The sequence below is a fragment of the Eutrigla gurnardus genome (assembly GCF_963514095.1).
Source record: "Eutrigla gurnardus genome assembly, chromosome: 8".
Taxonomy (NCBI): domain Eukaryota; kingdom Metazoa; phylum Chordata; class Actinopteri; order Perciformes; family Triglidae; genus Eutrigla; species Eutrigla gurnardus.
In genome coordinates this window covers 25,911,641-25,931,704 of record NC_139922.1, presented here as the reverse complement: position 1 = coordinate 25,931,704, position 20,064 = coordinate 25,911,641, and the positions used below count along the sequence as shown (strand labels likewise).

The window sequence follows — 20,064 nt, the reverse complement described above, 5'->3', positions numbered from 1 at the left end:
CATATGCACGGTTTAGATGCTGACCTCGTTGGTGTGCACATCTCTAAACTACAGCGTCCCGTTTCCACCAGCAGGGACCTGCAGCTGACATCGCAGCACAACCGGTCAGTGAGGGCTCGGTGCATCACCGCGCACTCGTCGGCGCCGCCTTTCAATGATGCCTGCCAAGTCACGGAGCCTGCCAGTGAGAGGCACGGCTCATTTGGAAGATGCTATCTTTGTTGCTGGCCCGTTTGTTACTGCAATGCAGCTCTACGGAGGTGGAATGTAGAGGGATGCCCCCCACGTCGCTAAACATCTGGGGCAGATTTGTGGGAAGTTCTGCAAACCTTCCTTCATCTCCTTCCTCCTCACTTGACTGATATTGTTTGTGATGCACTGCAGGAGGTGTAAACCCCCATTTGACAGGTGGAGGAGGAGGTGGAGGAGGAGACGGTGGGGCGGAGCAGGCCTATGAGGTGCAGAAGGAGAGGTCCGACCCACAGAGGAATAGAGGGATGGAAAGTGTCAGGGCGTGCTTCGGTATTCACTGCAGCCCTCCGCCGTACCGGAAGGCTTCGGCGTGCCCACCCGCTCGCTCCGCCGCCGTCCCTCGCTGCCGACGGGCGTGCAGGAGGGCGGAGAAGTGTGACAGCTTTGGGGAATGAGCTGGGAGAGCAGCCAGTGGGACGAGTAGACGTCAGGTGTACAGCTGCGATACGCATTGAAACTTAAGCACATACACACCGACAGAGAAAATAGGATACAGCGGGGAAGGATGCCATTAAAAGCTCCCTTTGCACCTGGAGGACTGAATGGTGGGCGTCTTTCTGCAGGAAGAGCTTTACTACCCTGGAAAGTCTCTGCTACTGTAAAGCGTCTTGTTTTTGTGCACTCAAAGCTTAAAGAGAAAGGAATGTGCACTGGTACATCAGCTGTCTGGTTACATTCAAGCCTTCCTCAATGTGAATTCTAAGACAAAAGGGGAGCTGCACTGTTCGTCTCAGATATGAAACAAGGCAGCAGCCAATGAGTGAAGCAGAAGTTCCATTATACCGTTGGGGAAAGGAAGCTGAGAGGTCGTGACGGCTCCCCTCAGCTGCTTTAGAGCAGCTTAGTCATAGAAGCAGCGGCTGCACCGCGGGGGGAACCACATTAACGCACCGCTCCGCCGCACTGCTGATGGCAAACTCACGTAGTGTTAACCTCAATACGACAACACCAGCCAGACACAAGACATTGGGATTGCCTCAAAAAAGAAGCAAATTACCACATGTTGTAGCAGAGTAATGAGACGTGGTTCGGTTTGCTGGGGGATTTCTCTCATTCTGCAGGATAACAGAAGGCATCGCAAACTAAATATCTTCAATCAATTTTCTAGACAAAAATGTAATATATGACATAAACACAGTGAGGAAAAATAGGAGATTTAAACATGTAAATGAAAACACGAAAGCAGGTCCAGGGAAACTATGTATAGCAGTGTGAGAGGATCCAAGGAGAAGGGGGGGGGGGGGGTCCTTTGAGTTTGCATCTGTTAAAGACCGACCACTGCAGTTATCTCTCACTCAATTAATAATAGTTATGGTTACTTGGATTCCTTATGGCAAAATTCTGCATTCTTGAACAGAGTCTAGATCGAAAACAATAACGAACAAACTGAATTATTCATAATTTTGTGTGCCTATCAGAATAAAAGCTCACGCAACTCTTCAGTTATACATAGCTCCATTAGAAATGTAAATACAAAACAGTTTGCAGATCATTTCTCACTAGATACTGTGGGTTTATCCAGACCCGGCTGCAGAAAAACATTTAGGGGGGGGCATTACATTTTTTCAGGGGGGCAAAGTTTTTCAACCTACATTTTATTTGCTTCAGGCAGAACAATGGCTCTGTGACCACTCCTACAGTACGGAGAAGTCGTTTTCCTCTTACTAAAAAGGGGCAGTTCATCCCAAAATCTAAAAAACAAACAGAATAGTGTAGTGCTGTGTCCATTTATGCAACTAATCATTTATTCAAGAAGACCGGCAACAAAGGGTTGTGTTATGCAGATAGCACCATACAGCTTCACTTCTACTGGAAACGTCAGCACTGATGTCAACCTGAACACTGAACTCATACTGGGAGCGCTAGCTAGGCAGCTAGCTCTCCTAGCATGAATGTTTACTCCAGTGTTACTGTTGACTTCAGTGCTGACGTTTCCAGTAGAAGTGAATATCGCTGCTTCCTGCTCGCTCCCGCTCGCGTCCTCACTTCTTGTCCACGTATTTTTGGGGGAAAAATACGGACATCCATGCCGAACACCACAGCTAACTAGCTTGTTGTTAACTCAACTTGTTGACCCGCCCCCCCAACACCTGTAATTGGCCAGCTAGTTACCTTGGTTCGTTGATTGGATTGGTTGAATTGTATGATCGACAAACCGAGATAGGAATAGTAGAGCGTTGGCCACTCCGAGGTAAAAAACAAAACCCAAATCATTTAAACAGCTTCCAGCCCAGGGCGGGCACGGCCCGCTAATGCCCGCCCATGCCGCCGGGACTGGGTATATCTGCTAAATCATTTTCCAATTTTCCCGATACACTTGATATAAAGAATATCTTTTAAAAAATCCAACACCTCAATAAACACTTTAATTTAAGTGTTTTTCCTCTCTGTAACTTGCCATCAGATATGCATCCGCTGTGTTCAGACAATGTAAATCAGTGTATCTGTTATTTCGCCATCTTTCAGGCTTCGTCGGTGAAGGTCAAAGGTTGTGAAAAACCCCCTTTGCCAGTTTCCATTTCCGACCCGATGCGTGAATCGGGAGGTTGTGCCGGGAACTGAGAGCTGAATGGCCTCAACCATTAAGCTCCACGAGGCGGAAAACAAGCAGATCTAAGTCTGTTTACGGCATTAATCAATGAGCTGCCCACTCACAAGCCTCCAGGCCACAATAGGTATCTGTATCACTACGCCTCGACTCTCAATCGCCCCCTCAAGGTTACTGCGTCTTGCCTCGCTCCCTGGCTGTGGATGGGAGCTGCATACAGAGTGCATCTGCTGGTGTGGAGCCAGCGGACCACTCCAGGCCGACTCCTGCTTTCTGTCCTGGCGGCGCATGGGGAAAGTGTCGAGGCACTCTCAGCTGTAGCGAAGGCTCAAACATGGTGGCCGAATAAAAACATTCTGAAGAAAAAACTTCAAAGATATGTTGTATGGAGGAGAAAAGAGATAAAGGAATAGGATTGTGAAGGTGTGCCAAGGCAAAAGTGAGAATCATGGGGGGAAATAGAACAATGTAGGAGAGAAACTACCAGAGAGGAGCAGGAATGTGAGCGGAGAAGATAAAGAGAAGACCAACTAAGCAGCGAGGAGCGAGCTGAAATAATGTAAAGCTCCTCTTTCCGGCTGATGTAACCTATTTTGGCACACGTGCAACACACTGCGCCACTTCTTTGGAAACTACACACACACACACACACACATAAATCTCACCTATAAGTTACTCAAAACTCCATCGCTCTGTCTTGAGCATTTATCCTCGGTCTCACGAGGATGCAAGTTTTACACGCACACCGAGTCGGCCCGACATCTGCCCGCGGAGCCGCCCATCAATGATGGATGAGGCTTGAATTAATCATGAGGAGAAGGGGACAGAGATATAAACACACGGCGAGGGGCCCCCAAGGGGAAGCAGAGGAGCCGACGGGAAGCACAGGAGACGACTCCAGCGTCCAAACAGAGGTTGGATCAACTGTGATGCATTCAAAGTTACAATAAGGACCGAAAACAGTCAGCAACGTGTCAGCGGGGCGAGCTCGGATTTAAGGATATGGACCCGATTGATTGATTGAATTAGACTTACCTCGAGGCAGGCAGACCCACGCTGTCTAAGCTGGCAACCATTAACAAATCCCAGCTAAGTGTTTCCAAAGTAGTACGCTCAGCAGCGCCTCTATCAAACCCATCCATCCGCACACACACACACACACACACACACACACACACACACACACACACACACACACACACACACACACAGTCTGACAGTGTGTTTGGGGCACATTTCTCACACATTCATTAGGCATGTCTGTGAGTCATGACGAAGCCAGACTCATTTGTTATTACCTGACACACCAGCAAAGACATAAATCCAATCAATACGCTTTTTTAGCTGAGCTCACAGACGGAGAATCACATCCACGTCAAAGCAGCCTGGAGGTGTGTGTGTGTGTGTGTGTGTGTGTGTGTGTGTGTGTGTGTGTGTGTGTGTGTGTGTGTGTGTGTGTTACAGCGTACACAATCCCCCAACACTTGTGCATGGATGCAAAGAAGATTACAGACAGAGTTCATATTTCCTTTTTAAAAAAGGGCTTAATGTAGTAGGGGCACGCATACAGTATATATACACACACACACATATATGTACATGTATACATATATATCCTATATACACAAGACTGCACACACACATCCATCAACACAACAACAGGGGCTCCACTGTGAGGCTGTAACCCCGGGCAACCGCAGTTTATTTGTGATACTCACCTGTCCCAAGTATCTCAGTCTTCAAGTTACAGTGCTGTCATGTGTGTGTGTGTGTGTGTGTGTGTGTGTGTGTGTCTGTTTCACACACACCTGGCTTCACAGTCTTCAGGCGGATGGGCTCCCGAAAGTGTCGGATGACGGCCAGCGTGTCCCGGTTGGTGAGTCCGCTCACCGGGGTGCCGTTCACCTCCAGCAGCACGTCCCCGCCGCACGGGAGCCTCCCGGCGTGGCAGACCACCGCCTCCGGCTCGACGTGTCCGAGGTGGGGGAACTCTCCGAGCTCGGCGCCGCCGCGCACCTCCAGGACGGCGACCAGCTCCCCGGAACCCCCCCACGACAGGCTGCACTCCTGCACCTTGGCGGACCAGTGCTTCTTCTTCTTCAGTGTCTTGGACATGGTCGGCGGCTCTTCTTGTATTTCTATAGAAACAGATGGAAACGGAAGGGAAGTCCGAGAGCGAACAGCGTCTTCCGCTCCTAAGACGCAGTGGCGCATGGAGGGGGGAGCATTGCAGGTCGGAGAAGTTACGGCTGCTTCCTCGTGTTGTATTCCATCCAAATATATATATTTAGAGATGTTGGTTTTTGTCTTTTATCTCAGATGAAACTTCTGCTGGTGAACGACCCTCTCCATTGGATTTACCCGAGCATCACCTGTCTGCGCCCGGGGAGACAGATCCGCTGCGTCAGTGTCGCAGTGAAGCGGAAAGTGCTGGTTCTGATGCTGGGGTAACACACACACACACACACACACACACACACACATATATATATATATATATATACACACACACACACACACACACACACACACACACACACACACGCACACACAGCAGGACGGAGCCCGGGAGACGTGGAGAGTATATTCCACCTGAAGTTTCCAGACGAAGCGCAGGAAAGTAAACTTCTTTTTAAAGGACGCGTTCCTCTTCGGTGACAGCTCTTCCTACCGGAGAGCCAACTTCACTGTGCGCACCTGTCCGCCTCTCCTGCCCTCCTCCTCCTCCGCCGCGGTGACGTCACAAAGGCGGTCCATGGAAACGGGGAAACATACCTGTCCCTCCTGTGAACCGGGCGGTTATCTGATCGTCGCTCCTCCTCCTCCTCCTCCTCCTCCGAAGAAGAAACCCTGCCTCTCGTGTTTCTCGTGTTACGCGCTCTGTGCTCGTCCCCGCGTCTCCAACGTCACACAGACTTCTCTACTAAAACAATACAAACACACACTACGCAGGAGAACGCGACGGACATGATCCGATTAGGCTCCACGCCAGAACTTTTTTTTTAAAAATCCTTTCCGTGTTGCTTTCCCGAGTGCAGCGGCTTCTGTCCAATCAGAAACAGGGAGGCGGTTCCAAAGACTCCGTTCGGTTGAACGCTGCCAATGGCGAACGGCGAGAGGCGGGGCTTATATTCTTGGGAAGCGCTGGATTTCGTGTCCGTGGTGTTTTAGGAAGGCGGAGCTTTTGACGTTGGACTGTTTGTTGTAATTTCGGCAGCAGTGAAACCTGCATATCTTTGTTCTGCGGACTCGTGAGTCCGGCTCTTTGTTTTCACTGAAGCTTCTCCTTCTCTCACAGTTGAGGATTGGGCTACCTGTTGGGGATTCCTTGCGCAACGCTGCCCCCCTGTGGTTGAGGCTGGTACCTCATCGCCAGGACCCATAAGCATGAGCTATAATCAACTAAAATGTCATTCAATAAAAAGAGGTGTGTGTGTGTGTGTGTGTGTGTGTGTGTGTGTGTGTGTGTGTGTGTGTGTGTGTGTGTGTGTGTGTGTGTGTGTGTGTTGTGCATTATGCAGACACATGAGCGTCCATTACCTGACATCTGCACTTTGATATACGCTACTTTGTTTCCTTGTGCTTTGTTGAGGTTTTGCTTGTATTACCTACACCTCTAATGTGCTATTCTGTTCCTTAAAGGAGAGGCCAATTTAAAACAACCGACAACACGTTAATGAATAAAAGTTGAATCAGTTAACCGGACCCACGTGTGTGATCACAACACCTGTTATTGTTATCGTTTCTGGGGATTTGCTTAATCATTAACATCCAGTCAACATTCAGACATTTAATCCTCAGTTACTAAATAGTTTTGCTTCCTATAACAGGGCTACAGTTTCTTTCATTTTGCATATGCTGGTATAATTCGCTGTTCCTCACATATGTGAGAAATGCCAGCTGCCCCTCATGGATGCAGCAATGCTACTTCGCTCCACATGTGCTGTAAGTTGCACACATGACACTCGTTGCGTTGCAAACAACGTGTTTCAGGCTGCTTTAATCATCTCGTTGGCCACTTGTTTCAGACGAGGAGTCGACGGACCCACTCGATGAGCACGGTTTTAGTGGGGGCTCTGATCCTCTACAGTCTCCACAAGAACAAACCAGGAGGACCGGCCTCCTCGGCTCACTTTACAAATGGTATGAAGTGCCTGCAGAGCAGTGCCAGGTGCTAATACATCACTGGCTCACAATTAAACCTGCATCTGCTGTTGTATTTCTTTTAAATAGGCCACCAGAGCGTATCCCCGACGACAGCATCTCTAGGCACTCCAACAGCCCGGGCAGCTTTGTATCCTTGGGAAATCCCAGAGGATTTAGTTCTTGAGGGACTAGAGTTTTGGAAGACAGGTCGCCATGGCCACATTTGTAAAGGTCTGCTGTAGAAGAGGGACGGAGCCCCCTCTGCTGTGGTGGTGAAGTGCCTCCTACATGAATCTGTACGGCCATGATTCAGAGGGAGAGGGGGCAAAACAGGCTTTACAAGGCAAGGCAAGGCAACTTTATTTGTATAGCACATTTCATACACAAGGCAGACTCAAAGTGCTTCACATCATACAACAAAGTGAAAGAAAATAGAAGAATTAGAAGGAAAAAAACAGTGTTGAACATGATAATTAAAAGCAGATAATAGGGTTGCTCAGTAACCCTCTGTGATTAACACCACATAGATGGCCCCAACCAGCCTGAAGCGAAGGAGTTTGGGTCCTCTTCCACGCCACAGTGTGCAAACAGGAGAACGTGGTGCGGATGCTGCACGTGTCTGGTCTTAGACGCCTACAATCCAGGCAACCTCCTCCACTTCCTGTGACCTGCGGAAATGTAACAGTGGTACAGAGAACATTCAAATCTCCAGTTCCTATACTGAGCGCGATGATGATGATGATGAGGAGGAGGAGTTTTTTCTTTTCAAACACTGCAGATCCATCGCTGAACTTCTCTGAGAGGTCGGTGTTTCTGGTGGCCAAGCAGGTTGCAGCCGGCCTGGTGAGTCTAGTTTCCCCCAACAACAACACGAACACTAAAATGAGCTGTATTTAAGATGTCTTGCTCTGCTGATGATGTCATTCTCTTCATCCCACCCTCTCAGGATTACCTGATGTCAGAGCACACGGCGATGTGGCCACCAGGAACATCTTAATTGGGCCGGACCTCTCGGCCAGGGTGTCTGGACTGGGTGTGGCATATAGAGCTCGCAAAATGGATCCGCCAATTAGACAGAGGGCAGCGGGGGTACCTCTGGAAATGGCAGGCTCCGGAGAGGGTCACGACAAGCCTCAGCATCGACAGGAGCGACGTGTAAGGGCAGAGTCATGGCTGCAAAAGCCAAACAGCTAGGAATTCATTCAGGCGTTGAAACATTGAATGTTTTCTTTCTCCTACAGGTGGTCGTTTGGAATCTTACTATATGAGCTGATTACTTTGGGGTAAAGCTGCATCTTATATAATGTGTGTGTGCAAATGATTTAAAGGGAATAATGCTCATTTTCAGGTTCATACTTTACACGTGTGTATGCTCAAAAACACTTTGTCAGACTGTGTGTCCGTAGCTTTTAAACCTCCTTCTGAAACCATCTGTTGTTTTAATGGCTTTTCCCACATCTTTTAAATGTACTCATTTCTACAATCTGTAGTGTTGGACTGTGACCATACCAGCATATCACATATCACCATCACAGTCACATGTATTCTTCACTTCTTTGGGGGTCTCAGGCTCTCCTCCGTACCCTGATCTGGACCCTCCGTCCGTGCTCCTGAAGCTGCAGGGCTCTTATGGAATGAAGAGACCGGAGAACTGCGGAGGACCTTTGTACGTACATTTGTAAGAAAGTGACTCAAGGTGGAGTTTTTCCATCCAGCGCTCTTCTGCGAGTCTTTGTGCTAAGCTAACTGGCTACTGGCTGTAGCTTCAAACTTTAAAAGGTACAGTGTGTCGGTTGAGCGACATCCAGTGGTGAGATTGCAGATTGCAACCAACTGAACTCCAATCTGCACATCCCTTTGTCAGAGAACTATGATGGCCTTCAGGTCATATAAAAGCATGATAGGACCTCTCTAGGGCATGTGATTGTTCGTACTGGCCCTTCAACAGACAGACGGGAGAGCAGTATATTCTCATCTGACTCTGAGCAAGAAAGTGACCGTAGGTGATTTTTTTTACAAAAGTGGTCAAATTATTCAGTTCTCCTTCTGTATGCTTTTAGGTACGATCTGATGAAGTACTGTTGGATGTGGAGTTTCAAAGACCGACCTGCGTTCTCGTCCATCATGAAGCTGCTGGAGTCCTCGGAGCATCTGGCGGCTGACAAAGACATTAGCGTTCCCGAGGCCGTAGATTTGTTTGAGTATAACAGAAAGGCGTGCTCTCATAGGCTCGTATGCTACCAGATATGTGTCTGAATATTTTATTTGTATTTTACTTTTGTCTTCTGTATTTGTATTTGTCCAGCATCTAATGTTAAGTGTCAATGTTAAGTACCTTCAAAAAGAGCTATATAAGTCAATATACATCCGCTACTGTTGAATTTCAACCACTGATTGGGATTTATAAACTGTATATATCAATATAGGATGAACTGGAAGCAAGTCATTTCATTATCAGCTCTTTATTGTCAAAAATGTAGAGAAGGTAAAAGTAAAAGCACAGATGAGTATTACTCTTTGTAATAATTGGGCAGGTACAGTGTTTTGTATCTTTAATGCTCGTGGCTTGCATACATTAGTCTGACTTCACAGTCTGACAAACCAAAACACCCACACGGGAAAGCCAGATGTACCAGTAGGTTTGTGTTTCTGTCTGTGTATGCACTATAGGGCTGGGCAATACATCGATATGATCATTTATCATCTTTCAATGGAATGGTATCGCGATTAAAACACATAATCACTTTGTCTAAATTACAAGCGCAAACTAATCGGAGTTTCTCCGAAAATCTGATCATCTTTCCCCAAATGAAATGAGGTAACTGAGGCACTATTTTTTTATCTTTACACAGGAGGGATGCAAATATAGGCTTCACCATGTGGTTATTTCATGTCGAGTATTTGTTTATTGAATGACCAGAAAACATGCTAGATTGTGATTTTATATTGTTATCGAGATATTAAATTACGCATATCAGGATGGGAGCTTGTTTGGCCCTATCACCCAGCCCTAGTATGCATTTACACTAGATGCTCCTCACAACATTGAGTGCATGTATTGTAACCAGATCAAGAACCACAGTGAGTTTAGATTGATAAATGAACCAGAAGATGTGGCCTTTTTGTGTTTTCTTAATTTAGGAAAATTCGGCTTTAGATGTCCCTCAGAAAAACTACTCATCATATAACTCATAATATAAGCAATTTACAAGTTGTATAAATGAGTCTCTATAATAGAGTTTTTAATGTTTAATGTTTATGTCTCACACACACACACACACACACACACACACACACACACACACACACACACACACACACACACACACACACACACACACACACACACACACACACACACACACACACACACACACACACACACACACACACACACACACACACACACTCATGTATGCAAAAGAAGAAATATGGAAATCTACCACTGCGATTCTTGGACAAACATCAACAGTTAACATGGTGCTGTATGAATGCCCGCCACTGTGTTATAAACTGGAAAAGACAAACCGCCACTGCTGAGATACACATATTGTATATATATCATATGATCCATTAAAGGCCCTTACCCACATACCGTAGCACTCGCAGTTACTCGTCAAACTATGCTCGATACACATCGTAATAACAAGAGTTATGAAAATGTGTGACTTGTGACACCGTTAAACAGTTTAAATACCCAAATTAGAAGAAAAACAAGCTGCCGTGTGTGTCATTGTTTAGTTTGAGATGATGTCGTTTTGTGAGGGTATGATATGCCTCGCTGCTGCGTGTTCTCGACGTCAATGAAAGATTGGATTAACACTGAAGTAGGGAGATTACACGGGAGATTAACTTGCTAAAAATGTGTGAAACGAGCCGCCCCGACCCCGGTAAAACAAATGGAGCAAAGACACTAGACAGCACGGAGGTTAATCCGTAGCAGTAACATTAAAATGTCCTCCTCATCCCTCACTCAAACACGCTATCTGGGTTCTGTTATAGGGATTTTGCATCCAAATGAAAAGGTCACATATTGTGTGTGTGTGTGAGAGTGTGTGTGTGTGTGTGTGTGTGTGTGTGGGGGGGGGGGGGGGGGGGGGGGGGGGGCATGATCATGTTTCAGCTTTAAACCCTCCAACAGCAGAAGGGAGCAGCAGCAGTCTGCAAGCCTCAGTTCACCCGGATGGCTGGAGAGGTAAACCTAGTTTTTGGACAAAGCTAACACCCGCTTTTACACTTTACTGCTCCAAAGAGACGTGGGGAACAAAATGTAGGAGACTGACCACAGCAGGTAGTACACACAAGCGGGGGGGAAGGAGGAGCAGAACACCATCACGACTCCTGCAAATAAAAAAGACAAATATCCGAAGATGAGTATCGATTGCTTGAGTTAGATACCACGATCACATGCAGATGCTAAATGTTGGTTTACCTCCGGCGTACACGACTTTCTTCCAGGCCTGCGACTCCAGCACTCGGTCGTGGGGGTAGAAGTTCTGGCTGATCATGAAGAGGATCATGGCCACGGCGATGACCCGCAGCATGGCCAGGTTTTCCCCCGACAGCAGAGAGGCGCTAGCCAGGATGCTAGCCGCGTAGGTGCAGGGCAGGCCGCAGTACATGAACGGGATCCCTAGGGACCAAAAACAACAAAAAAGAATCTCTAGTAAGTCCTTTCACAAATATGAAATAAAGAAGTCCAACTACTTGAATATATAACAAACACTGTACTATTAAAACGATTTAGTCACTTATTAGCATTAGCAATTCATTAGCATTAGCATTAATCATAAAGCAGAACAGCCATTTGTAACATACTCAGTTTGTGTTTTCATGCAAAATACATGAAATTAAAAAAGTGCAACTACTGAGAAGTATTTTCAAAAAGACTCATTAGCTTTAGCTGAGAATACGTTTCGCCATGCCGTTTACGCCATTAGCATATAAAACCAAACTTTGCAGGTCTTCTATGGCGGGTATCAATCAGCTTTACAGGGCGCTATCGCCACCTATGTTGAGGAGTGTGAATAGACGGCACTCCGCTGCATAAAGAAATCCCCTTCAAACGTTTTTTTTTGCCCAGGCAAAGGCCCTCGACCCACTTTTGGGTCAGACCCAAGAGTTTAGAACCACTGCTTTAAATTAATAATACGGTGTGGAACTCACCGCTTGAATAGTAACAGAGTCGGACGTATATGGACAAGACGTAACAAATGCAAAGGATGTTGTCCAGCAGGTCGGACGTCCTCAGGAGCAACGACGTGGCGATCCCGAAGGTCGTGAAGTCTGCGAAGTCATCGAGCTTTGCACCTGAAAAAAAGGAGATATGAATTGCATCACTAGCCGTATTAAAAAGAATGTATTCTGATTAATCAAGTAGTTGTTCATGAGTTTTTAAGTCAGTGCAGATATGTTCATCTCTCCCGCATGGTCACCGCCAACCCTCCTGACACATCACGATGGATTGTGGAGTGGAAATTTCAGTGTCAGCCCAACAGGGTGGCCATTCTATAAACAACATTCTCCACCGCCTCGTCTCTTTATCCCCCCAGGAACACGGAGTATGTTTTCAGCAGACAGGGACGAGGTGATCCGGGCTCCACGGCTCCAATGACCGAGGTGGAATTCCACAGGCTAGGGTCAACAATTTTAGCAATTTCAGATATGCAGAGAACCCAAAGCAACGGGGATAAAATAGACAATTGGAACGTGATCCCGGGAATTAGGCTGCTTGATCAGAAGGTGATTGTTCATTTGACAAAAATAGGGGGGGGACACAACAACATCCACCTGCAAAGTCATGCAGAAAATGTCAGGACACAAAGCCCCCAGAAATGTGCAGCCTAGGATGTATTGTGATGCACCTGGGAGCTATTTTGGGCTTTTGAGGGGGAAATGGAAGCTTTTAAAACAGCTATTTGTGCATTTTGGTTTACTCTTGCAGTGATGTGATCTTTTAGAAACAATGCCTCTTATTTAAGGGCACCCCCCTTGACAAAGAGGGGTGACAAAAAACCCTCTGAAAGTGTATATAACATGAGTCCTTAAATAAGAAAACAGGTACTATTTGATGAAGCTCAAATTCCATTCCATTAAAAATGTATATTTGTACTACTGGACACTTTGTAAGACTATCCAGAGTATTTCACCGGCAGAGTTTCCTTTTACTGGTTCCCTTTGTTTATGACTTTGTGCAGCCAAATTAGAAACTCCAGACAAAGGACTGTTCAGCGAGTCCTGCCAAACACCCGAGTCGAAATGTATCTCTGGTAGGAGATGTTGACCACAACACTCCACTTACCCAGTGCCGAGCAGGCATCGAGTCGCCTGGCAACCGCTCCATCTGCCAAATCCAGCAGGTAGCCAATCAGAACCAGCCAACATGCAGCATGATGGTGCCTGGACAAAACAAGCGAGTTAGGTTGAGCTATTTGATGACGGTGACTCGTTTTCAAAAAAGGAAAACCTTTCAAAGTTCTACAACTGCTGGTGAGATTGTGTTCCTTCTATAATATTTGTAATGTTATCTTCTGCCTGCAACTCTAAGCTCCGTATGCTCATCTGGAAAGGACAAGGATCTGTCATTACTTACTGTACGGTGGCCCTGAAGGGCAAAACACAACAGTGCTGGATTAAAGAAAATATAATTTCCCCATGCTTTTCAGGCCAAGGACCCCTCGGCTGATAGTGACCCCTATGACACATCATATAAAATTGTGTTGCTTATAAAACCGGGCCAAAGGTGCTTTGTAATGATTTATGTATACAAGACTTCAAAATAATAATTGTTGACAGATTCATATATTTATGTATTTATATTAAACATATTGTAACTCTATATTGGCATTTTTACAATCCCACATTAACACAACAATTAACATTTGTATTTGCTTATCAGATGTTGTATTATGTTAAAGTGCATTTTTTGGACATTTTAAATTTTGGAAGAAAAAAGGTTTGGGATCAAATCATTTGGGGACCCCCTGCTGTAACTCTGCAGACCCCCTAGGGGTCCTGGACCCCCTGTTGAAGATCTCTGGCCTAAGGCTTTCAAAGCCAAATGTTTAGTAATTGCAGTGTCTATAAAAAGCTATAGATTTTGTCCACCCTGCGGCTGAGCCTGACCTATGTGTTGGATAGTAAAATCCAATGGCATGTTTTCACTCACCCATTTAGACTGCTGAGAATGGAGGCCATGCCCATGACCATGTTGGCAACCGACAGAGCATTGGCTGCGTTTTTACGTGCGAACTCCTTGATCTGTAGTCCTGTGGCTTCATCACTCAGAAAGAGCTTGTTGGTGCACTGGAAGAGACCTGAGACCACACAACGGCAACAGTCAGTAGTTGTCTGTGTCAGGTAATCCTCTGCCCTAAAGCTAAAGCTAACGGCTAGATCCCTAGTATGATCGAGTGACCTTTTGATGAAGGTGTCTGAATGGAAGTTGTTTAATAAGCATATCCTGGCTTGGGTCAAAACTCGAGTTGAAGTGAAAGGAAAAATGTGAAAAACTACCAGTCATAACTGAATAATAACAGTTTGTACATCTAGCGGGAATCCATGTTTTTTTTTTTACTTTTTTAAAATAAAATATTTCTAAATCGATTCCCCTGTCTAATGGAAAAGAAGCATCACTTACCAAGACGTATGTTTATTGGATGGAGACCAACCTTACACGATACATTCATCCACTTTCAGATGACTTAAATGCATTTGTTACTGAACATTCGTTGCATGCAGCATGACAGTGTCTTATCGACATTCAATTAGCAGTCTATGGAATCAACATCGTTATGACACATTTTAACTAAAAACAAAGCATGCATTAAAATGTCAATATCAAATAGATTTGCATAAGGAAGAAACATGAAAAGGATACATGTCAGGATGCGTGTGAAGTGTGAGCGCTCGATTGACATCTTATTAGGGGTCAAATACATACAAATACTGGTGTGGAGGGGAACAAGTTATGGACATTTAAGGGGGGGGGGGGACTAGTACATACACCACTGGCTATAGTGAGAGTGAGTTGGACCTAGTGACACGTACCAGACGAGAGATGGATTGGCCTGATCAAACGTACGAGGGCATGGCAGCAGCACTCACATTAGCTCCACTGTTCAGATCTATAATACCACAGCAGCCTCCGCTTTAATGGGGATGCTGGTATACGGAGCGATCTACACCGTCTCCTCTTCCCCGTTGATAGAACAAGCACTTTATATTCAAAACGCTAAACTGCACAGGTTTGTATCGCCAATTGTAATCGTTGTCTTCGGGTCAAAATGACCCAACATTGTGTTTAATGGCAGAGAAAAATCTACCTACATTTTTTTTTCTCAACTTGAAATTTGATTACTTTTCCTAGATTGACCCTAATATTAGAAAAATGACTTTGGCCTTTATTCATATTTCCATGTAAGCCATCAAAAAGGCACTAATATTGTCTTTGGTCAAAATTGTACCCTGACATATTGGGATGAATAAAAATACCTTCAAAATGACTTTTTGCACATTTGTACTACTATGCTATATAAATACTATACAAATATTGCTTACCACCTATACAGTAAAAAAAGAAAAGTTAAAATAAGCTGCTTGATTTGGGGGGTTTTGACCTGGAGGACACGGGGGGTTTACATCATGAGGACATCTAGAGAAGTTTGCTTGAAGTGCAGGTGGGAAAACTTGTAATACCTTGAAGACCTTAGTTGTCGTTTAGAGAATGCGGGTCATTTTGACCCGGAGGACACGGGGTGTTTACACAATATGAGGACATCAGGAGAAGTTTGCTTGAAGTGCAGGTGGGAAAACGTGTAATACCTTGATGACTTTAGTCGTTTTAAAAAGGCAGAATCTGAGGTTGGAACGCTAGCAAATGCTTCATCTCGGTCAGCAGGGTTGGAACTGCTGCCGTTGCCTCACTCCCACAAAGTTGTGATGTTTTTTTTTGTTTTTTTAAGATTATTTTTTGGCTAGAGTCAAACCCGTGATCACCGCGTCTAGGACGGTGAGCCTCTGTACATGGGGCAGCTGCCCTAACCACTGCACCACCGGCCATCCCTGTGATGTTTTTTAATGAAGTCAAACAAAGAAATCTTTGTTTTTTCTGCCCTTCTCCCTCTTGTGAGTTCATTGCTTTTCTGTCAAGTCAAAGTACTGTCCAGGACAGAATGCACAGACAAAATGACCTGCAAAAATAAATTGTTTAATCTTTTAAATGTTGCAGTAGCAACCTTTCAAGTGTTTTTCACCCTGAACTTCCTGTGATTCCAAAACCAGGCGAGTTCAAGAGACTCTTCATCTGAAAGAAAACAGTGTATGAGACACAGCAAAAAGCCAACAATAACTTACACTTTTACTTGATAGCATGCTTTCTACTTCTGGAATTAAAAAAAAAAAAAATGTGGATTATTATCTGAAAACTGCTCATGAGTAAACAAACACATTGCTTAATTCTCCTGTAATTGATGTTAACTTTTGTCATCCTTTAATTTTAATCATAGCCACAAACTCAGTGAGGTTTTGCTCAAACAACTTAATTCACCGTCTGAGTAACCAATGAAAAAATAACGCCAGAGTCAGCGTCAACTTCAAGCAAGGCGCTATTTCCGGCTTGCTGCCTAATGAGTGCAAATCATGATGGGAAGGCACTGGTTATGTAACACCCTGCTAAGTTACCTGGTAACGACTAATAGGACTAAACAAAAAACAAGAAGAAACAATTCCAAACAGGGATATGATCTGACGTGAACTACGACAACAAAACCTTAACTGTGTGCAATAATGAGATTTATTCTAGAAAAATGTCAACTCATGCATATACACACACACATACATATACATATATATATATATATATACATATACATATATACAGATGTTGTATATATATGTGTGTGTGTGTGTGTATGCATGAGTTGACATTTTTCTAGAATAAATCTCATTATTGCACACAGTTAAGATTTTGTTGTCTTAGTATATGTTGATCCAAGCAGACCTACATGTCGACTTTCATCTGGTGTGTGCAGTAAATGAGATGAGGAAGGACATTGAGAAACAGGAACCTACCAGAGGAGGGAGACAGCAGGATCATGATTGGGTCTGGCTCACAGCTGTAAAAGGAATAATTCAGATATTTTTAGCATGATAATTATATATATATATATTAAACTGTCCTGCCTACACATTCACTGTTATAAATATGGATACTACCATATGGGGTCAGTTCAGTCTCATTCATAATGAATAAACAGAGAAGGATTCACAAATGTATTTTGTGATTTATATATAAATAAATCTCTTCTCACAAATACATTACAATACACACAAATGTAAAATAAATAACAAAAATAAGTTTCACAAACACATTTCTGATCCACACACAAATGTCTCTTGTTTTTCATACATATAAATCCATAAATATATGAATTATATTATATATTTTTTTGCAATTTTCATCAAAAATATATTTATATGTTGTTACATTTATATACAAACTGTTAAACTTGAATTTACAAGACGCTTTTCATTTGTGAACTTGTTTGCATGACATGACTGCATTCCCACGAGGGCTAGGCCAACCTCACCACGGCCAGAGCACAGCTTTTTCTCTGCTCATTTTGCGCATTTGTGTTAGCTAACTAGTTAGCCATTTAATGCTTTTAGACAATGGATCATAAACTAACTTAGCCAGCATAATATGATCCTACTAACATCAGAAAACATAACCGTATCAGTCATTTGCTTGCTAAAGCTTACCTGTTGTTAATGCATGCAAAAATAAGTTACAAGCAAACCATAATAACTAATAGGTAGGCCTAAATTGCTTACTAAATTGGTTTCAAAGTGCTGACTATAAGAGCTAGCTAACGTTAACAGGTTAACGTTAGCTAGAGCGAGAGAAAAAAAATCACTTTTTTAAATACTTTTTGTTCTTATTTCTTTTACCGAAAAGCAACGCAAAATGCGCAGAGAAAAAGCTGTGCTCTGGTCATGGTGAGGTACCCCTCGTGGGAATGCAGTCATGTGATTGGCTGAAAACGAGGGCGGCATCTGATTGGCTACAGAGAGTTCCTCTATACAGACCAGTTCAAGTTTAACAGTTTGTATATAAATGTAACAACACACAAATACATTTTTGATGAAAATTGCAAAAGAAATTATTAATAATAATATATTTATGGATTTGTATCACATTTATTTAAAACGAGACACATTTGTGTGTGGATCAGAAATGAAAGTGAAACTTATTTTTGTTTATGGATTTATTTAAAAAATGGTAAATGGCCTCATTTATATAGCTCATTCACACACACACATTCACACACCGACGGACGGCGGAGTCAACCACGCAGGGCGACAGCCAGCTCGTCAGGAGCTATTAGGGTGAGGTGTCTTGCTCAGGGACACCAGGCACTCAGCTAGCAGGAGCCGGGGATCGAACCGGCAATCTTGCGGTTGCCAGCCAACCCGCTCTACTTCCTGAGCTAAACCTCTCCGCCACCCTGTGGTTACATCTATACATACCGATATCCATTTGTGTGCGTATTGAAATGTTTTTGTGAGAAGAGATTTATTTATATATAAATCACAGAATACATTTGTGAATCCTTCTCTGTGCATTCATCATTAATGAGACTGAACGGACGCCATACCAGTCCCGCTAACGCAGACGTCCATCTGCGCAAACACAATCTGCGCAAACACACACCAGCGGCTATAGAAGCGATAATAACGATCAGCTGACCAACAAGTGAACACCTCGCGCCTCTTTTAACACGCGTCACGCGGGGATGCGCATCCTCTCAAGAGACACCAAAAAAAAAAAAACACCAAACACGGTGCGAAACACACGCACCTGTACGTGTATGTATACATATTTTTAAAGCTCAGTCCGTTCTCCCTGAATATTACTGTCGATGATGATGGTGATAATGATATTCATATCTGTGAAAAACATTCCAGCATGATGTGTTATTCTAAGGCTGGACAATAGCGGTGCAACTGCGTCACAGTCGTTGCTCAGCAGGTCTCTATTTTGTCCCTAAAATACGGATTCGCTATACAACGCAGACATATACAGGCAAACATGCAGCCGCCTCGTCTTACCTGAGAGGACCTCCGAAGATACCAAAGTGGAGACAAATCCAATGCTTGAGACGTGTAAACGCGCACGGATAATATTGTCGTCTGCCCTTTTTCTTTTTTTTTTTCTCTGGCGGATTGATCTCAGAAGCTGCTGCGCGATCCACAGCAATGGCAACACATGTGGCGGTTTACCTGTCAACTTCACAGCGCGTCCTTTTAAAGAGCAAGGATAACGGCGCTGGAATATTCCACCGGAAACGACGCGCCCAGTGCTGAGAGTGTGACATGACATGATTTATGCACGTATGAACATTCCATTTCCTATTGTTCCACCTAGTTGTTTTCTTCATCACTGCCAAGCTTAGTTCAAACCTCAAAACATTTCAGCTCAATTAGGACATAATGTTCTATTATTTTTCTCATTCATACCCTTAATGATTTTAGAAAAGTTCAATATTTTACACAATATTTTCCAAATGAATGGAGGAATGTTAAAAAAGGGACACATTGCATGCATTTTGTGAAATGACATCACAGGCTTTAGAATACAGGTTGGGACTCAAATGCAGAAACAGACAAAAAAGAAGCTGGAGCAATGATTTAATGATACTAAACTAACAAAATGTCCAAAAAACAGGAAGAAAATCCACTTAAAGGGATAGTTCGGATTTTGGACATAAGACCTATTTTCCAACTCCAAGAAATTTCATTCAGTTCTTCTAGTTGCCGAGTTCGCTTGTGCTATGGCTAGTGCAAGTCAATGGTTCTTAGCTAGCATGGCATTAAAAACACTCCACAGTGCACCCGAGGCAAATCCATTGTAACGGCAGACTATCGATGTACATATCTGTGTTGATAGAATGTTTGAAATAAAACCAACCTTGCATTTTTAAGGATTTATGTCTCAGCAGCAGCAGCAGCGTGTCGTACTTCCTAGTAGGCTATGGCAGCGGCGGAGTGATATCACCTAGCACTTATAAGTTACCGGTTCTATAATAGTTTGTTTACCTGCTGTCATTGCTACAGAC

General features: G+C 44.2%; 3 protein-coding genes and 1 long non-coding RNA gene across 4 annotated transcripts in view; 2 read left to right on the top strand and 2 right to left on the bottom strand.

The window, feature by feature from the left end:
• magi3a (membrane associated guanylate kinase, WW and PDZ domain containing 3a) overlaps window positions 1-5,842 on the bottom strand; it is a 91,476-nt gene extending 85,634 nt beyond the window's left edge. The window contains 1 exon segment of the mRNA XM_084014722.1: window positions 4,609-5,842. Coding sequence (XP_083870848.1) covers window positions 4,609-5,014 — 406 coding nt within the window. The 5' untranslated portion in view covers window positions 5,015-5,842.
• Window positions 5,843-6,852: 1,010 nt separating this feature from the next.
• LOC311017802 (tyrosine-protein kinase STYK1) lies at window positions 6,853-10,352 on the top strand (the record flags this gene model as incomplete). The annotated part of the gene is given in 14 exon segments (XM_084016379.1): window positions 6,853-6,943; window positions 7,034-7,185; window positions 7,189-7,225; window positions 7,474-7,500; window positions 7,503-7,561; window positions 7,563-7,608; window positions 7,611-7,789; window positions 7,893-7,908; window positions 7,911-8,044; window positions 8,046-8,101; window positions 8,188-8,227; window position 8,229; window positions 8,516-8,612; window positions 9,007-10,352. Coding segments are annotated over 14 exon segments (1,131 nt in total). The 3' UTR covers window positions 9,203-10,352.
• On the bottom strand, window positions 10,220-19,251 carry tmem269 (transmembrane protein 269). The gene is made up of 7 exons (XM_084015589.1): window positions 19,058-19,251; window positions 17,018-17,061; window positions 14,115-14,262; window positions 13,248-13,345; window positions 12,113-12,256; window positions 11,379-11,579; window positions 10,220-11,287 (listed from the first exon to the last, which is right to left on the bottom strand). Exons 2-7 carry the CDS (start codon window positions 17,040-17,042, stop codon window positions 11,178-11,180), a joined length of 726 nt encoding a protein of 241 aa, XP_083871715.1. The 5' UTR covers window positions 17,043-17,061; window positions 19,058-19,251; the 3' UTR covers window positions 10,220-11,177.
• On the top strand, window positions 15,500-16,500 carry LOC311017341. The gene is made up of 2 exons (XR_014597623.1): window positions 15,500-15,624; window positions 15,751-16,500. It is a non-coding gene; the product is annotated as an uncharacterized lncRNA (long non-coding RNA).
• Window positions 19,252-20,064: the final 813 nt, after the last annotated feature.